Source organism: Macaca mulatta, chromosome 11, assembly GCF_049350105.2.
Source record: "Macaca mulatta isolate MMU2019108-1 chromosome 11, T2T-MMU8v2.0, whole genome shotgun sequence".
Classification (NCBI taxonomy): domain Eukaryota; kingdom Metazoa; phylum Chordata; class Mammalia; order Primates; family Cercopithecidae; genus Macaca; species Macaca mulatta.
In genome coordinates, this window is record NC_133416.1 from 137266720 (window position 1) to 137278485 (window position 11766).

At 47.3% G+C, this 11766-nt stretch overlaps 1 protein-coding gene across 1 annotated transcript in view; it reads right to left on the bottom strand.

The window, feature by feature from the left end:
- TMEM132D (transmembrane protein 132D) overlaps positions 1 to 9327 on the bottom strand; it is an 827192-nt gene extending 817865 nt beyond the window's left edge. The window contains exon 1 of the mRNA XM_015109701.3: positions 8388 to 9327. Coding sequence (XP_014965187.3) covers positions 8388 to 8466 — 79 coding nt within the window. The 5' untranslated portion in view covers positions 8467 to 9327. The remainder of the gene's footprint in view (positions 1 to 8387) is intronic.
- Between the last annotated feature and the right edge of the window lie 2439 nt (positions 9328 to 11766).

The window sequence follows — 11766 nt, forward strand, 5'->3', positions numbered from 1 at the left end:
ACAGCACTGAATCATTTCTTTGTAACATTACTTAAATCTCTATCTTCATTCCACATTCCATCCAGTAGCAAAACAACGCTCTGTAGATACTGCCACACTCCCACCCCACCCAATGATTTCACGGATCACTTCTAAGCGTTGAGAGGTTCAGAGTGACCACCACAACAAGGAGGGCTTTGTGATTGGTACAAATGGCATCTGGTCTCCTGCGGTCAGTCCACACAGACTGCGGTGTGTGCCTCCCTGGTCTTGACCACAAGGCCTCCTCGGGCCAACTGGGCTTCCTCAGCCACATCTGCACAGCCCTGGCTGCCAGGAAAAGATTCTGCTACTTGAGCCATGCTCAGGCATGCTGCCTGGTCACCTCATGCAAACATTCCTTCTGCTTCCTCTCCAGGCGATTTAGGACAGGGTGTCTTCATTTGTGGCTCTCCCAGTATATCCACGAAGTCAATCTAGTATATTTTTAACTTGTCATTGGAGTGACATGGCACAGAGCAGCTCAAAAGCCCGCCAGCATCTCCTCCAAATTCTCCTGCCCTTTCCCCTAGTAAAAAAAAAATTTACTTAGTGAAGGAGGAAGAGAAAGGCTGAGAAACCATATGCCTGGGAGGATAGGTTCTTCCAAATCTGTTCTCTATTACTAGATACCAGCTTTTGAAATCAAAAGTCAGGAATCTGATTTTTCTGTCTCTTTTTTGTTTGTTTGTTTGCTTGCTTGCTTGTTTGGAGACAGGGTCTCCCTCTGTCACTTAGGTTAGAGTATATTACATGATCACAGCTCAATGCAACCTCCAACATCCAGGCTCAAGCAATCCTCCCACCTTAGCCTCCAGAGTAGCTGGGACTATAGGCACACACCACTGCACCCGGCTCATTTTGTTTTGTTTTGTTTTTTGTAGAGATGGAGTCTTGCTTTGCTGCCCAGGCTGGTCTTGAACTCCTGGACTCCTCAAGTGATCCTCCCACCTGGGCCTCCCAAAGAGCTAGGATTACAGACATGAGCCATCGTGCTTGACTTTCCTGTCTCATGCCTTCTGCTGTTCCAAGAGGCAGTGGCTGCCAGGTGTTCATCTGCACAAGAGAGGAGAGGCCAGGGCAGCAGGGAATGTGAGCAGGCAGGGCAATGTCGCCATCTGTTTTGATATCAAAATACTTTATTGCCACAGTATCCTGAGAGGTGCCAAACACTCTGAGTCTCGGCAGACTATTTTATCACTGAAGCATCTTCCCATCTACCACTATAGCTTTCCTGACCAAAATGCAAACAAACAAATAACAACAATGAAACCTGACAGACATCTTCTTAGTGAATCTGCACAGGGAGATTCCCATAAACATAAACATTTAATGTCACTCTCGTGAAAAGAATAACTTAATGTTACTAAAAGTTAAACGCTTTTTTGGAACCTCTTGTCTTTTCAAATGTACATCTGAATCTCCCTTTATTTATGTACTTTACTTACTTCCTAAGGGAGGAGAAGTGGCTATTTGAATTCTCTTTCAAAGACATCTTTTTTACCTTTATAACTGTTGACTGATCTGTTCTAAAACTATGTACTTCAGTCACTTCAGGTGCATGCCACAGGTTTGTTTACTTTTAAGGTCAAGGGCCTTCCTTCTCTATGAATTCTTAATTTCTGGAGGGGGTGTACCTTGGGTGACTCCTGAAACCAATGTTTAAGGACGGGGGTAAAGGAAGCACCTGGCCTCTGACTGTTGCATGTACCCCTTAATTCTTCCTACAGCAGATTTTTTTTTTTAAATAAATGACAAAGTCATCTGAAAATATTCTGAGTCTTTGGTCCCACGTCACAACAAATCCATGCTGGTTTCCTCTTCCTTTTGTGAGAGGCCCCACCACATCATTTCCACAATTCATCCAAGCGTGCTGTCTGGCATCAAATATCAAAATCAACAATGCATATGTTCACAGCATCAAGCATCCTCCTTCTGCAAACAGGAAGGGTCTGTGTCTTCATTCCGCATGCTTCTTCCTCATTCTTTATAATTCCCCAGAGACCACTAATGTGTCACCTACGCTTTTGGTCCTGGAAGACCAGAGGCCTTGTCTAGTCTTCCCTGCCCAGGACCCTACACATATGTTAGTGACGTAGATGAATAAATAGATCATGAATACAGTCCACTGGGTATGTCTGCAAGTTCTTTAAGAAGCTTGACCTACGGAGATGGGGGAGGAGGAAAACAAAAATAAAAAACAAAAAAGAAGCTGACCTAGGAGATAACCAAACCATTCCACACCATCAGAGAATCTCTTCAACCTCCCTGGTGGTCTCGGAAGTAAATCTCTATTTTAATACCTTTCAGGTGTTATTTCTGGTTGCTGCTGGAAAAATTAAGGCTGAGAAAACTAAATAACATGATGTTCATTTATTCATTTGCTCAACAAATATCAAGGGTCAACTGTATACCAGGCTCTGAGCTAAAAACTAAAATGGTCTCAAGACCTCTCTGCACTCAGCCCCTAGCAAGCCTGGCACCATGTAACAATTCTGCCTGACAAATTGCCTAGGTTATTCCGTATAATTATCAGACGTCGGCAGAATGGCCAGGGGTATGGGTTCCGGCATCAGAATTCAGACTCTGCCCATCTTTTATGTTGTTATGACTTGGAGAAGTTACTTAACGTCTCTGAACTTCAACTTCTGGTACAGCACATATCTACCTCATTGAGTTTATCTGCAAATTTACAAAAAAATTAATAAGTCACTCCACACAGTGCCTGCCACACAGCAATTATTCAAAAAAGTAGCTGGTATTATTGACCAAAATTTTCCCTGCAGTGCTCTGAGTTACTGGAAAAGGCAGCATCAAGCCACTGCACCGTCAGGTAAATGTTCTCCAGCAATATTTCACAGTCTTAGGAGCACAGTTAAAAATTGTATGGAGGCCCTGCAATGTCCAAAGCACTAAGCTAAAAATACTGGAGAGAAATCAGAGATAGAAAAATACCTATTTTTTGTCCCCTAAAAGAAGTTAAAATTTAGGAGAGGAGACAGAAAATAGTTGTAGAATGTCAACCTTGTGAAAGGCACAAGGCAACCTTGTGCACTCCCCGAAAAGATATTCACATCCAAATCCCTGAAATCTGCACATGTTGGTTACCTTCTTTGGAAATTTTAAAAGGGGACGTGACTAAGTCAAGACGGGAGATTATGTGGGTCACTAGGGTGGTCCTGAAATGCAAAGTATCCTCCTAAGAGGGAGGCAGTGGGAGGTTTTGTACACAGATACACAGAAGAGAAGGTGATGTGAGGAGGGGCAGGGAGAGATCTGAAGCCACTTGCACACGAGTCAAGGACTGCAGCCACTGCCAGGAGCTGGAAGAGGCAAGGAAGGATTCCCCCAGCGCCTCATGCAGACACCTCAGTTTCAGCCCAGTGATGCTGCTTTTGGACTTCTGGCCTCCAGAACTGCAGGGAATGCCCTTCTGTTAAGTCACGTTTGTGGCAACTTTTTACAGCAGCCACAGGGAACGTATACATACTTTGTATAGAAGTTAAAAATCCATCCTGCCCTCCTTCTACCTTTAAAGAATGACAAACTGCCTCAACATGGCCTATGAAACAGTGACTGCGGGATCTGTCATCCACCTGGAGAATTTTGGGAGTGAAAGAGGGTGCTGACCTCTGCCCACCCCAGCTCTACCCAGCACTTTCTCTCCTCTCCCTTCACACAGTCCCGAAATCCACAGGGCTCTCTCCCCAACCTTCCTGGCCACACTGTCCTCGTGAGTCCCCAGTGTCCCAGTCTCTTGGTGGACTCAAGATGGGAGATTATGTGGATCACCTCGGTAGTCCTGACTCCTCCCAGTCCACCCAGTAATGCCAGCCTATCCTTCAGACAAGGGGAGTCTTCCCAGCTACTCTAAGTCAACTGCCAAAGTATCTAGATCCAGAGACACTCGCCCCATCCTCCACAGCACACCCACAGTGCTAACTTTACATTTTTCTGTGTAATTCACATGTGCCCCTATCTCTCCTATAAATGGCAAGCTCTCTGGGAACGGTAACCATATCAACCTGGGCTTTTCCTTACTACGGTACTCCCTGTGCCCAGCACGGTATGGGGTACATCATTGGTGCTCAGAAGGCAGTTAACAGTTATGAAATAGGAAAGAGGAGGGAAGGAAGAAAGAGGGGACTGATGAATATGCAACTGCCCAGGTTTCAGCTTACAATTTAAAGCAACGGAGCGATGGTGTGAGGCACTTTGACATCTAGAAGAATGACTGGCACTAAACATCCCTACCTAAGGACGCTTTAGTACCGGCCCTATGTCCTCACAACACTTGGAAATAGTTCCTGCTGAGCTCTGTGTTCACTGAAGGCATGTGGCCTTTGATATTTGTTGAACAAATACACAGATACATGGAATGATGAATGGATGGGTGAAATGATAGATGGATAGATGGAAGGATGGGTGGACAGAAGGATGGAATGATGATTGGATGGATGGATGGACAGATGGATGGAAGGATGGATGGAGGGATGGATGGATGGATGGACAGATGGATGGATGATGGATGAACGGATGGATGGATGCATGCATGCATGGATGGATGGATGGATGGACTGGTGGATGGACAGACAGATGGGTGGATGATGGATGGATGGATGGATGGATGGATGGATATGAATGGATGGACTGGTGGATGAATGAGCAGATGGAATGATGGGTGAATGCATGGGTGGAAAGATGGATAACACCTAGATTAACAGAAAAATTGATTGATAAATTCTAAATATTGTGTAGCACAGCTTCTATAATAAAATATTTTTGAAATTTTTGTTGTTTACTCATTTTTTCTTGGCTCTTAGAACATAACTAAGTTAAAAAGATCCTCAGAGTTGGAATTCTACCTTTCTATACACATAAGTATTTTTAATAAAATCATATTTTAACTCTTTAATTCATACAAAACAAAACTTAGTGGTCTCTTCATTCTTTGTCCTTTTAATTTGACAGAATTTGAATGTAAGCAAAAAGTCACTCTCTCCCCCATAACTGGCTCCCTTCTGACATTCTTTCCTCTCCCAAAAAGTCCTTGACCCCTAAAGAAGTTATCACTGTATTCTGAAGCTCTTTTTGGTCCACAGCTTCCTTAAATAAGGGGTGGTACTCTCCTACCCAGAAGCTTCACTCTGACCCAGTTAACGCCTCAGTGTCATCAAATTGTGTCAAATGGAATTTCCTGATGCAGATATGATTTATAAGCTCGGGGACAGTTCAGTTCATGTCCCAATATATTCATATCACCTCTCCTCTAAGATTCTCTGATCCCTTGAAAGTTGTCACCCAGTTGGAAATCAAATATGAACTATATTTAACAGGATTTTAATTGGAAGTAAACACACAGACACACCACACACACACAATGCAAAGTGCCTGAACTGTCTGGGGCTGATTGAAAAAGAATATTACCAAGTATTAAACATCCGTTTCAGCATATTATTAGAGGCTAGAAGTTCTACACATAGAAGCAGCTTCAGGAAGGCGCTCCAAGAAGCCCACTGCCCAGGCCATTGGCCACGCTCAGCTGGAAGCAGGCAGAGCACGTGCCCAGCACCGCCATAGGCACAGGGACCACGACAGTGCCACAGCCCCGCTTGCAACGTCACAGATCTCTCAGCCTCTGCTTCTTTCTTACCAGCACGTGCAAGGGAACATAACTGGGAAGGATGCACGTGAGGATTGTAACAAGCAACCTAAATGTGGCAACACTCTTGACTTTGTATTTAAAAATCACCTTGCCCTCTGCCCATCTCCAATCTCCTCACTAATTTTTCTTCTCAGCCCACCCTCCATATACCTGCCCCCTCCCACAAAGTTCATAGTAATGCATTAAAACTCATCTGCAGGCTGGCACCACTGCAAACTACATCAAGGTACCAGCAAAGCCAGACCTTAAACATTTAAGGCCATTCTCCACAAAAGTTAGGGGCCATAGGACAAAGCTACTGGGGAAACTGTGTGTCATACCACACTTTCTAGGTCCTAGGGGCATAGAAGTACAAGCAATAAAATCTTATTTTTATTTGTTTTTTAAAAAAATATCTACAGGACGATGGGTTTGTTCTACGACTAATCATTTTCTGCTCATGAAATATAAACGTGTAAGGCTCGAGCATATTAACCTGGTATTAAAATCTGCATTTTGTTTCATTCAAAAATTCCTATTTGGAAAGACAATACAGTAAAAATGATACTATGTGGAAACAGGTATTTAATACTTGATAATATTCTTTTTCAATCAGCCCCACACAAATGAGGCACTTTGGGGTGTGTGTGTGTGTGTGTGTGTGTTTGTGGGTTTACTTCCAATTAAAATCCTTTTAAATACAGTCCATACTTGATTGCAAGCTGGTGACAACTTTCAAGTGATCAGAGAATCTTAGAGGGAGGTGATATGAATACACTGGGAAAAGAACGGGCCTGTCCCTGAATTTATAAATCATATCTGCATCATGAAATTCCATTTTACACAATTTGCTAATAGGGGTGTTAATTTTTTTCTTGTTCTTTGACATATTGTGACTAATCCTGAATCATCTACCATGTGCTCAGACTCTGCTAATTGCTTACAAAGTCTCCACACAGAACCGATTCACTTTTGAACTGTCTGGCTGACTTAAGTTCAACACACAAAATATGTCACATGCTAAGCTTATCATAACATTTTACATGTTAATTTTTGGCCACCTAGTAAAGAGGCTTCCACAGCACAGAGCACCTCATTTAAGGACATGTTCAGTGTTCCCAGTTGAAAAAGTTCACAAGTATCAGGGGAAATACAATTGTCTTCAACACTGCTCAGTCTAATAAAGAAATCAGTAACAGACCTATGTACCTAAGTGAAAAAACACAATAGTGCGGTCTTATTTCCAAAGCTATTCTGTACCTTTCTTAATACAACCTTGTTATTGCAGCATAAACACAAAGGAGTCTAGATCTATTATAAAACCAAGTGAGAACCAACCAAAAAAAAAAAAAAAATGCTGGGCTGTTGTCGCTGTGGATTTTGGTTTTTTTAATCTCACGTCTGCCTGAGTCAGGTTCATTGAATTCATCAACCTTTTCTTTGGCTTCCTGTGCACATTATAAATCCAGAAAGCTCGGATCCCAGGGACTGTTCTCACTCATAATTAGGAAACAGGAGCCCATCTCAACCACACTTCAAAGACAGGGAAGTAGGGTGAACGTAAATTCCTCTTTCTAAATCGAACCAGCACAGAAACTCAGCATTTGAACTGTCTTCATCTATTATCAGATCCAAAGCAACATAACCTCAGTGATTCTGGAGGAACTCAGAGACAGACAATTCATGTAATTAAAAGACTTTGTGCATGATAATTGGCTTTGAAGTTTCTGAGAGCGATCTCATCTCAAAAATCTTCGCAGAAAAACATCGGTAGTGTTCTTGCAGCACGTATTAGAGAGAGCCGAGACGCTTCACTCCCCTCCCCGTGTGTTTATCTGCAGGAAAGGGGCACCGGGTGGGGGAACCACACACGAACAGCCCAGGTCAATCGTGAGAAAGAATCGCCCGCACAAATCACACCATTTCTCTTCAAGTTAGAATGACTGTCCAGAGCTTCCAAACTTGCTCTTCCCATGACAGACAGGGATGCTGGCAGAAGAGAAGAGGCAGCATTGAAGAATTCCTGCCTTGACACAGGGCTTCAAGTCAGGGCCCCGCTGGGATAACTCGGGTCACAACTTGTAGCTGAAACTCCACGTGCACCCTGCGGGGCCGCCGCTCCCAGCACCCTACAGAAGGGTGAGAGCCAGACCCTGTGCCCAAACCTCCACAGCGGCAGACCTGGAGAAACCCAGCCCCCTTCTTCAGAGCTACCCCCCAGGCTATATTTTTGGCAGCTTATAATACACGAAATAGTATTCCCATACAACAGGAGTGCTCCAAAATTATTTCCAAATAGGTCAGTGCCACCAGGAAAAGTCAAACTCAAATGCCAGAAATCTTGCTGGTCATCTCAATCCCCTCCCCCGACAGCCGGCTGAGCCCTCCAGAGGCCACCTTTCCTCTCAACAGTCCTCCCGCCCCCTCCCTTTACAGAAAAGGCTTTCAGGAAACGGCCTTCCTTTCCTTTGGGCTCCTTAGCAGTCTCACCTACGGCCTCCCACCCAAGAGCTCCAGGCCAAGCACCTTCGGCCAAGGGGCGTCTGAGGAGCTTGGCTGCTGCAGGAGCGCACGTTCCCACGCGCGCACACACACACATGCAAACAAGCACACACACATGCACACGAGCCCTCTCTCCCGGCCGCCCCCATCCTCCACACACTCCCACACACTCACTCCAGGCGAAGTTAGTTCCCGGGCCGCCGGGCGGCCGCGGCGTCCTCACCTTTGGAGAACAGGGCGGCCAGGCTGATGAGCACAGGCGACCAGTGGTGCCACAGCGTCCCCATCTCAGACGGGCACATCCTGGAGACCCGGTGCGCAGATCCTCCGCTCCCCGGCGCCGTCCAGGCGAAGAAGAGACCGTCTCAGTTCCCTAGAGGCCCGGAGCGGGGCCGGTGGCGAGGGAGCGCCCGGCTAGGGGCCTGAGCAGCCCAGGCGCCCTGCACCCTCCTCCCGCCAGTCCATGGCCGGGCCGGGAGGCGACGACCGCGCGCGGGCTCCTGAGTTGCTCTCTGGAGTCCAACACGCGCGCAGGCAAACCCCACCTCCCTCCTTCGCCCCCAACAGATTTTTTTTTTATTTTAATCCACGAGGGGTATTTCCTTTCCTGTTTACCCGAGCGAAGAGTGGCCCCCGGTGGCCCAGGCAGGGGCGCCTCCAGGCGCAGGGCTCCGGCGACTCCGGAGCTGGCTAGCGGGCTCTGGCGCGGGCGGCGCCGGGGTGACGGGGCTGCGGCGCCCGGGGCGCGGGCAGAGGAGGCGCGGAGTCCCCCAGGCGGGTAGCCGGGCTGGCTGGGCGGCCCGGGGCTCCCTGGCCCGCAGCCCCCATCCCGGGCCGGCCGCTGCGCCTCGGGCCTCGGGCGCGCGCGCGCTCCGGCACCCAAAGTTTGGCGGGTGCGGCTGCTCCCCGGCCGCCGCCTCGGCCCGCCCGGCCCCGGGCCCGGCTGGGGCTCGCGGGGCTCTACGCGCGCGGAGCGCACGGCTGGCTCCGAAGACGCGGGGCTCCCCCCTGCGCCCGGGGGAGGCGGGCCAGATGTGCGCGGAGGAGGGCCCGCCGGCTCGGGGACGCGGCCGAGCAACGCAGCTGCCTCCTGCCAGGCGGCGCGGGGGCTCGGCTCCGCAAGGACCGCATCCGGAACGGAACTGAGGCGATCGCCACGGTGCCCGGAGCCGGCTGGGGCTTTCGCCTTAAAAATTTGTCTGCTTTTAAAAAGCCCCACCCTTTCGGAGTGACAGCTGTGAGCCCCAATCCGCAAAGTAAATCCCACCTCCCCCTGGCCACCCCACGCCCAGCCTCCCTGCCACCCTCCCTGCCACCCTCCCTGCGAGTGCGGACGCGCGGTGGCGGCGGGCGAGGGCTCCCAGCGCTGGGGCACCCCGAGGACGGAGCCGCCCACTATCCCAACAGGTGTCCAGCTGGCCAACGGCCTCCCCTCGTCATCAAAACCTCAGGCCCAGGGGAGGTCCTCCAGCCCGGGGGCACCTGAGGCTCTTCGCCAGGGAGAGCGCATGGATGGCTGGAGAGGGGCCCTCGCCCCGCCCTGCGCATCTCCCAGGAATCGGAGTGAGGAAATCACACGCCACACTGAGGTCATGCTGGCCTCAAGCCCCGTCCCAGAACGATCCCCCAAGTTAGCGTCCCTAGAAACATTTCATGTATACTCCCCAGGGCTCACTGGGAACAGGAAATGGATCCATTAGAAGACAACATTGCTTTGAGAAGATAAAAGACATGGTTCTCACTCACACCTCCCGGAATCTCCAACTAAGACATCCCCACATCAAGATCCCTAAGCACCGTCCTGTAAATTTTAGACCAAGGACTGCTCTGCTCCACGAGAGCCTTTAAATTAACCCCATCAAAGCTCAGAGGGAGGAAAAGCATTCAGAATATTTAAGGAATATTGTAAACCAACAACCCCTGAATCTAACGAGGTGAATTCGCCTCAGTAGATAAAAATGGGTCTTTATCATCTGACTGAGGGGGCAATGGACTTTTTATCCTGTATGCCTGTAGTTGCAGAAATATACCAATGCTTTAAGAGTTTTTAGCTTTCAAAGTTTCAAGGAAGATCAAAAAAGCAACTGCTGTTCTATAGAAGATTGTCTTTCTGGGTTCATGCCCTTTGAGATGTGCTCTTTTCTTTTATTCTATATCTGCTTATCTGAATATCTTTTGTTTGTTTCTTAAACTTGTTGCCTTTTCTGTTTGTATCGCTCACCTATAAAATTCCTAAGAATCAATGCTGCAAAGACCTTAAGAGATTGTCTCTCTCACTGTTTCTGAGGTTTGAGCCAGCTGGAGAGTCATCGGAAAATTTGTTAGACCTGGGTTGCTGGGCCCACCCCAGAGCTAACTCGGCAGGTCAAGGTGGGACTTCAGATCTCCATTTCTAAAAAGTTCAGGTGATGCTGATCCTGCCCGCCTGCAGAACACCTGCTGAAACCACTGGTCCCCTTTCTCCTTCACCTGAGTGATGAGAGAGCTGCGCTTTCGTCTCTTGGACACCTTCACCTGGTCTCTGAGTGTCAAAATTGATGCCCGCACCGAATGCATAATCCAGGTTCCATCCTTAACGCTACAGTGCGTCTGAGTCTATCTGTAAATCATCTATTTGTGACACTGAGTCTATTTGTAAAACATTTCTCAAACATATTGACTAGAAACAAGTGGTCCCTGTTCTTCGTTAAAAACAATCATGTTTTTCTAAATCAAATTGAGTTTTTCCCCTGAATTGCAATCATCAAATAAATTTTTGCCATTGCAAAAGGTTTCTCTATCTGTAGTGTGAAGACAAAAGGTGACTGTCAAGTTCCAGCTGCTGCCTAAAATGTTAAACGTTTTCTTCATTATGCGTAGTTGGCTAAACAAAAGTTTTTTCGACTCTTTGATATGGAAGCTTTTTTGGGAAGCTGCAACTTCAGATACCTAATCAGTGGCTAAAATAAGATGCAAGAATGGCTTGGTACTTTTTCTCTCTCCAGTATGCCATTCTCCCTGGTACATCTAATCTTCTTGGGTAATTAGCACAGCTAATTGTGGGGAAGCAAAACTTAGAAAGACTTGGAGATGGATGCTGAGGGCTCGTAGGTCCCTAACTCCAGCCCCTGCCCTGGGACAACTTCCCACCTTGTCTCTCTCAAGTTAGTTGTAAGAAATCTGCTTTCCTCCAAGAATATGTATTTCATCTGCGGGGCCATAAATCAATTTATAAGCCTAATTTTGTCGGTAATTACATTGCACTAATTGTTCATGCTGTGTGGATAAGGCTTTTACACTAATCAGTTTTTGTTGTTGTTTTTCGATAAAACAAAAACATTCCCTGTAGCAGTTTTTGAGAAATGCCAACTTTGTTTGAGGGTTGATAATGGCAGAAAGCAGCTGGAATTCAAGTACTGCAGGGGTTATGCCACTGGTGGATGAGAGGATGCTGGCGGGCCCTCTAAAGATGGGGCATCCTGTAAAACTGAAGCCATTCTCTTCCAATCCTTCTGATTGCATCCAGGAGAAAAGTTCAGGCCTGAGCTACTCTGAAACAACCTCTTAGTAATTGCAAATGTTTTTTAAACAAAATGGGAAGCTCATTCTGCACAACGACAACA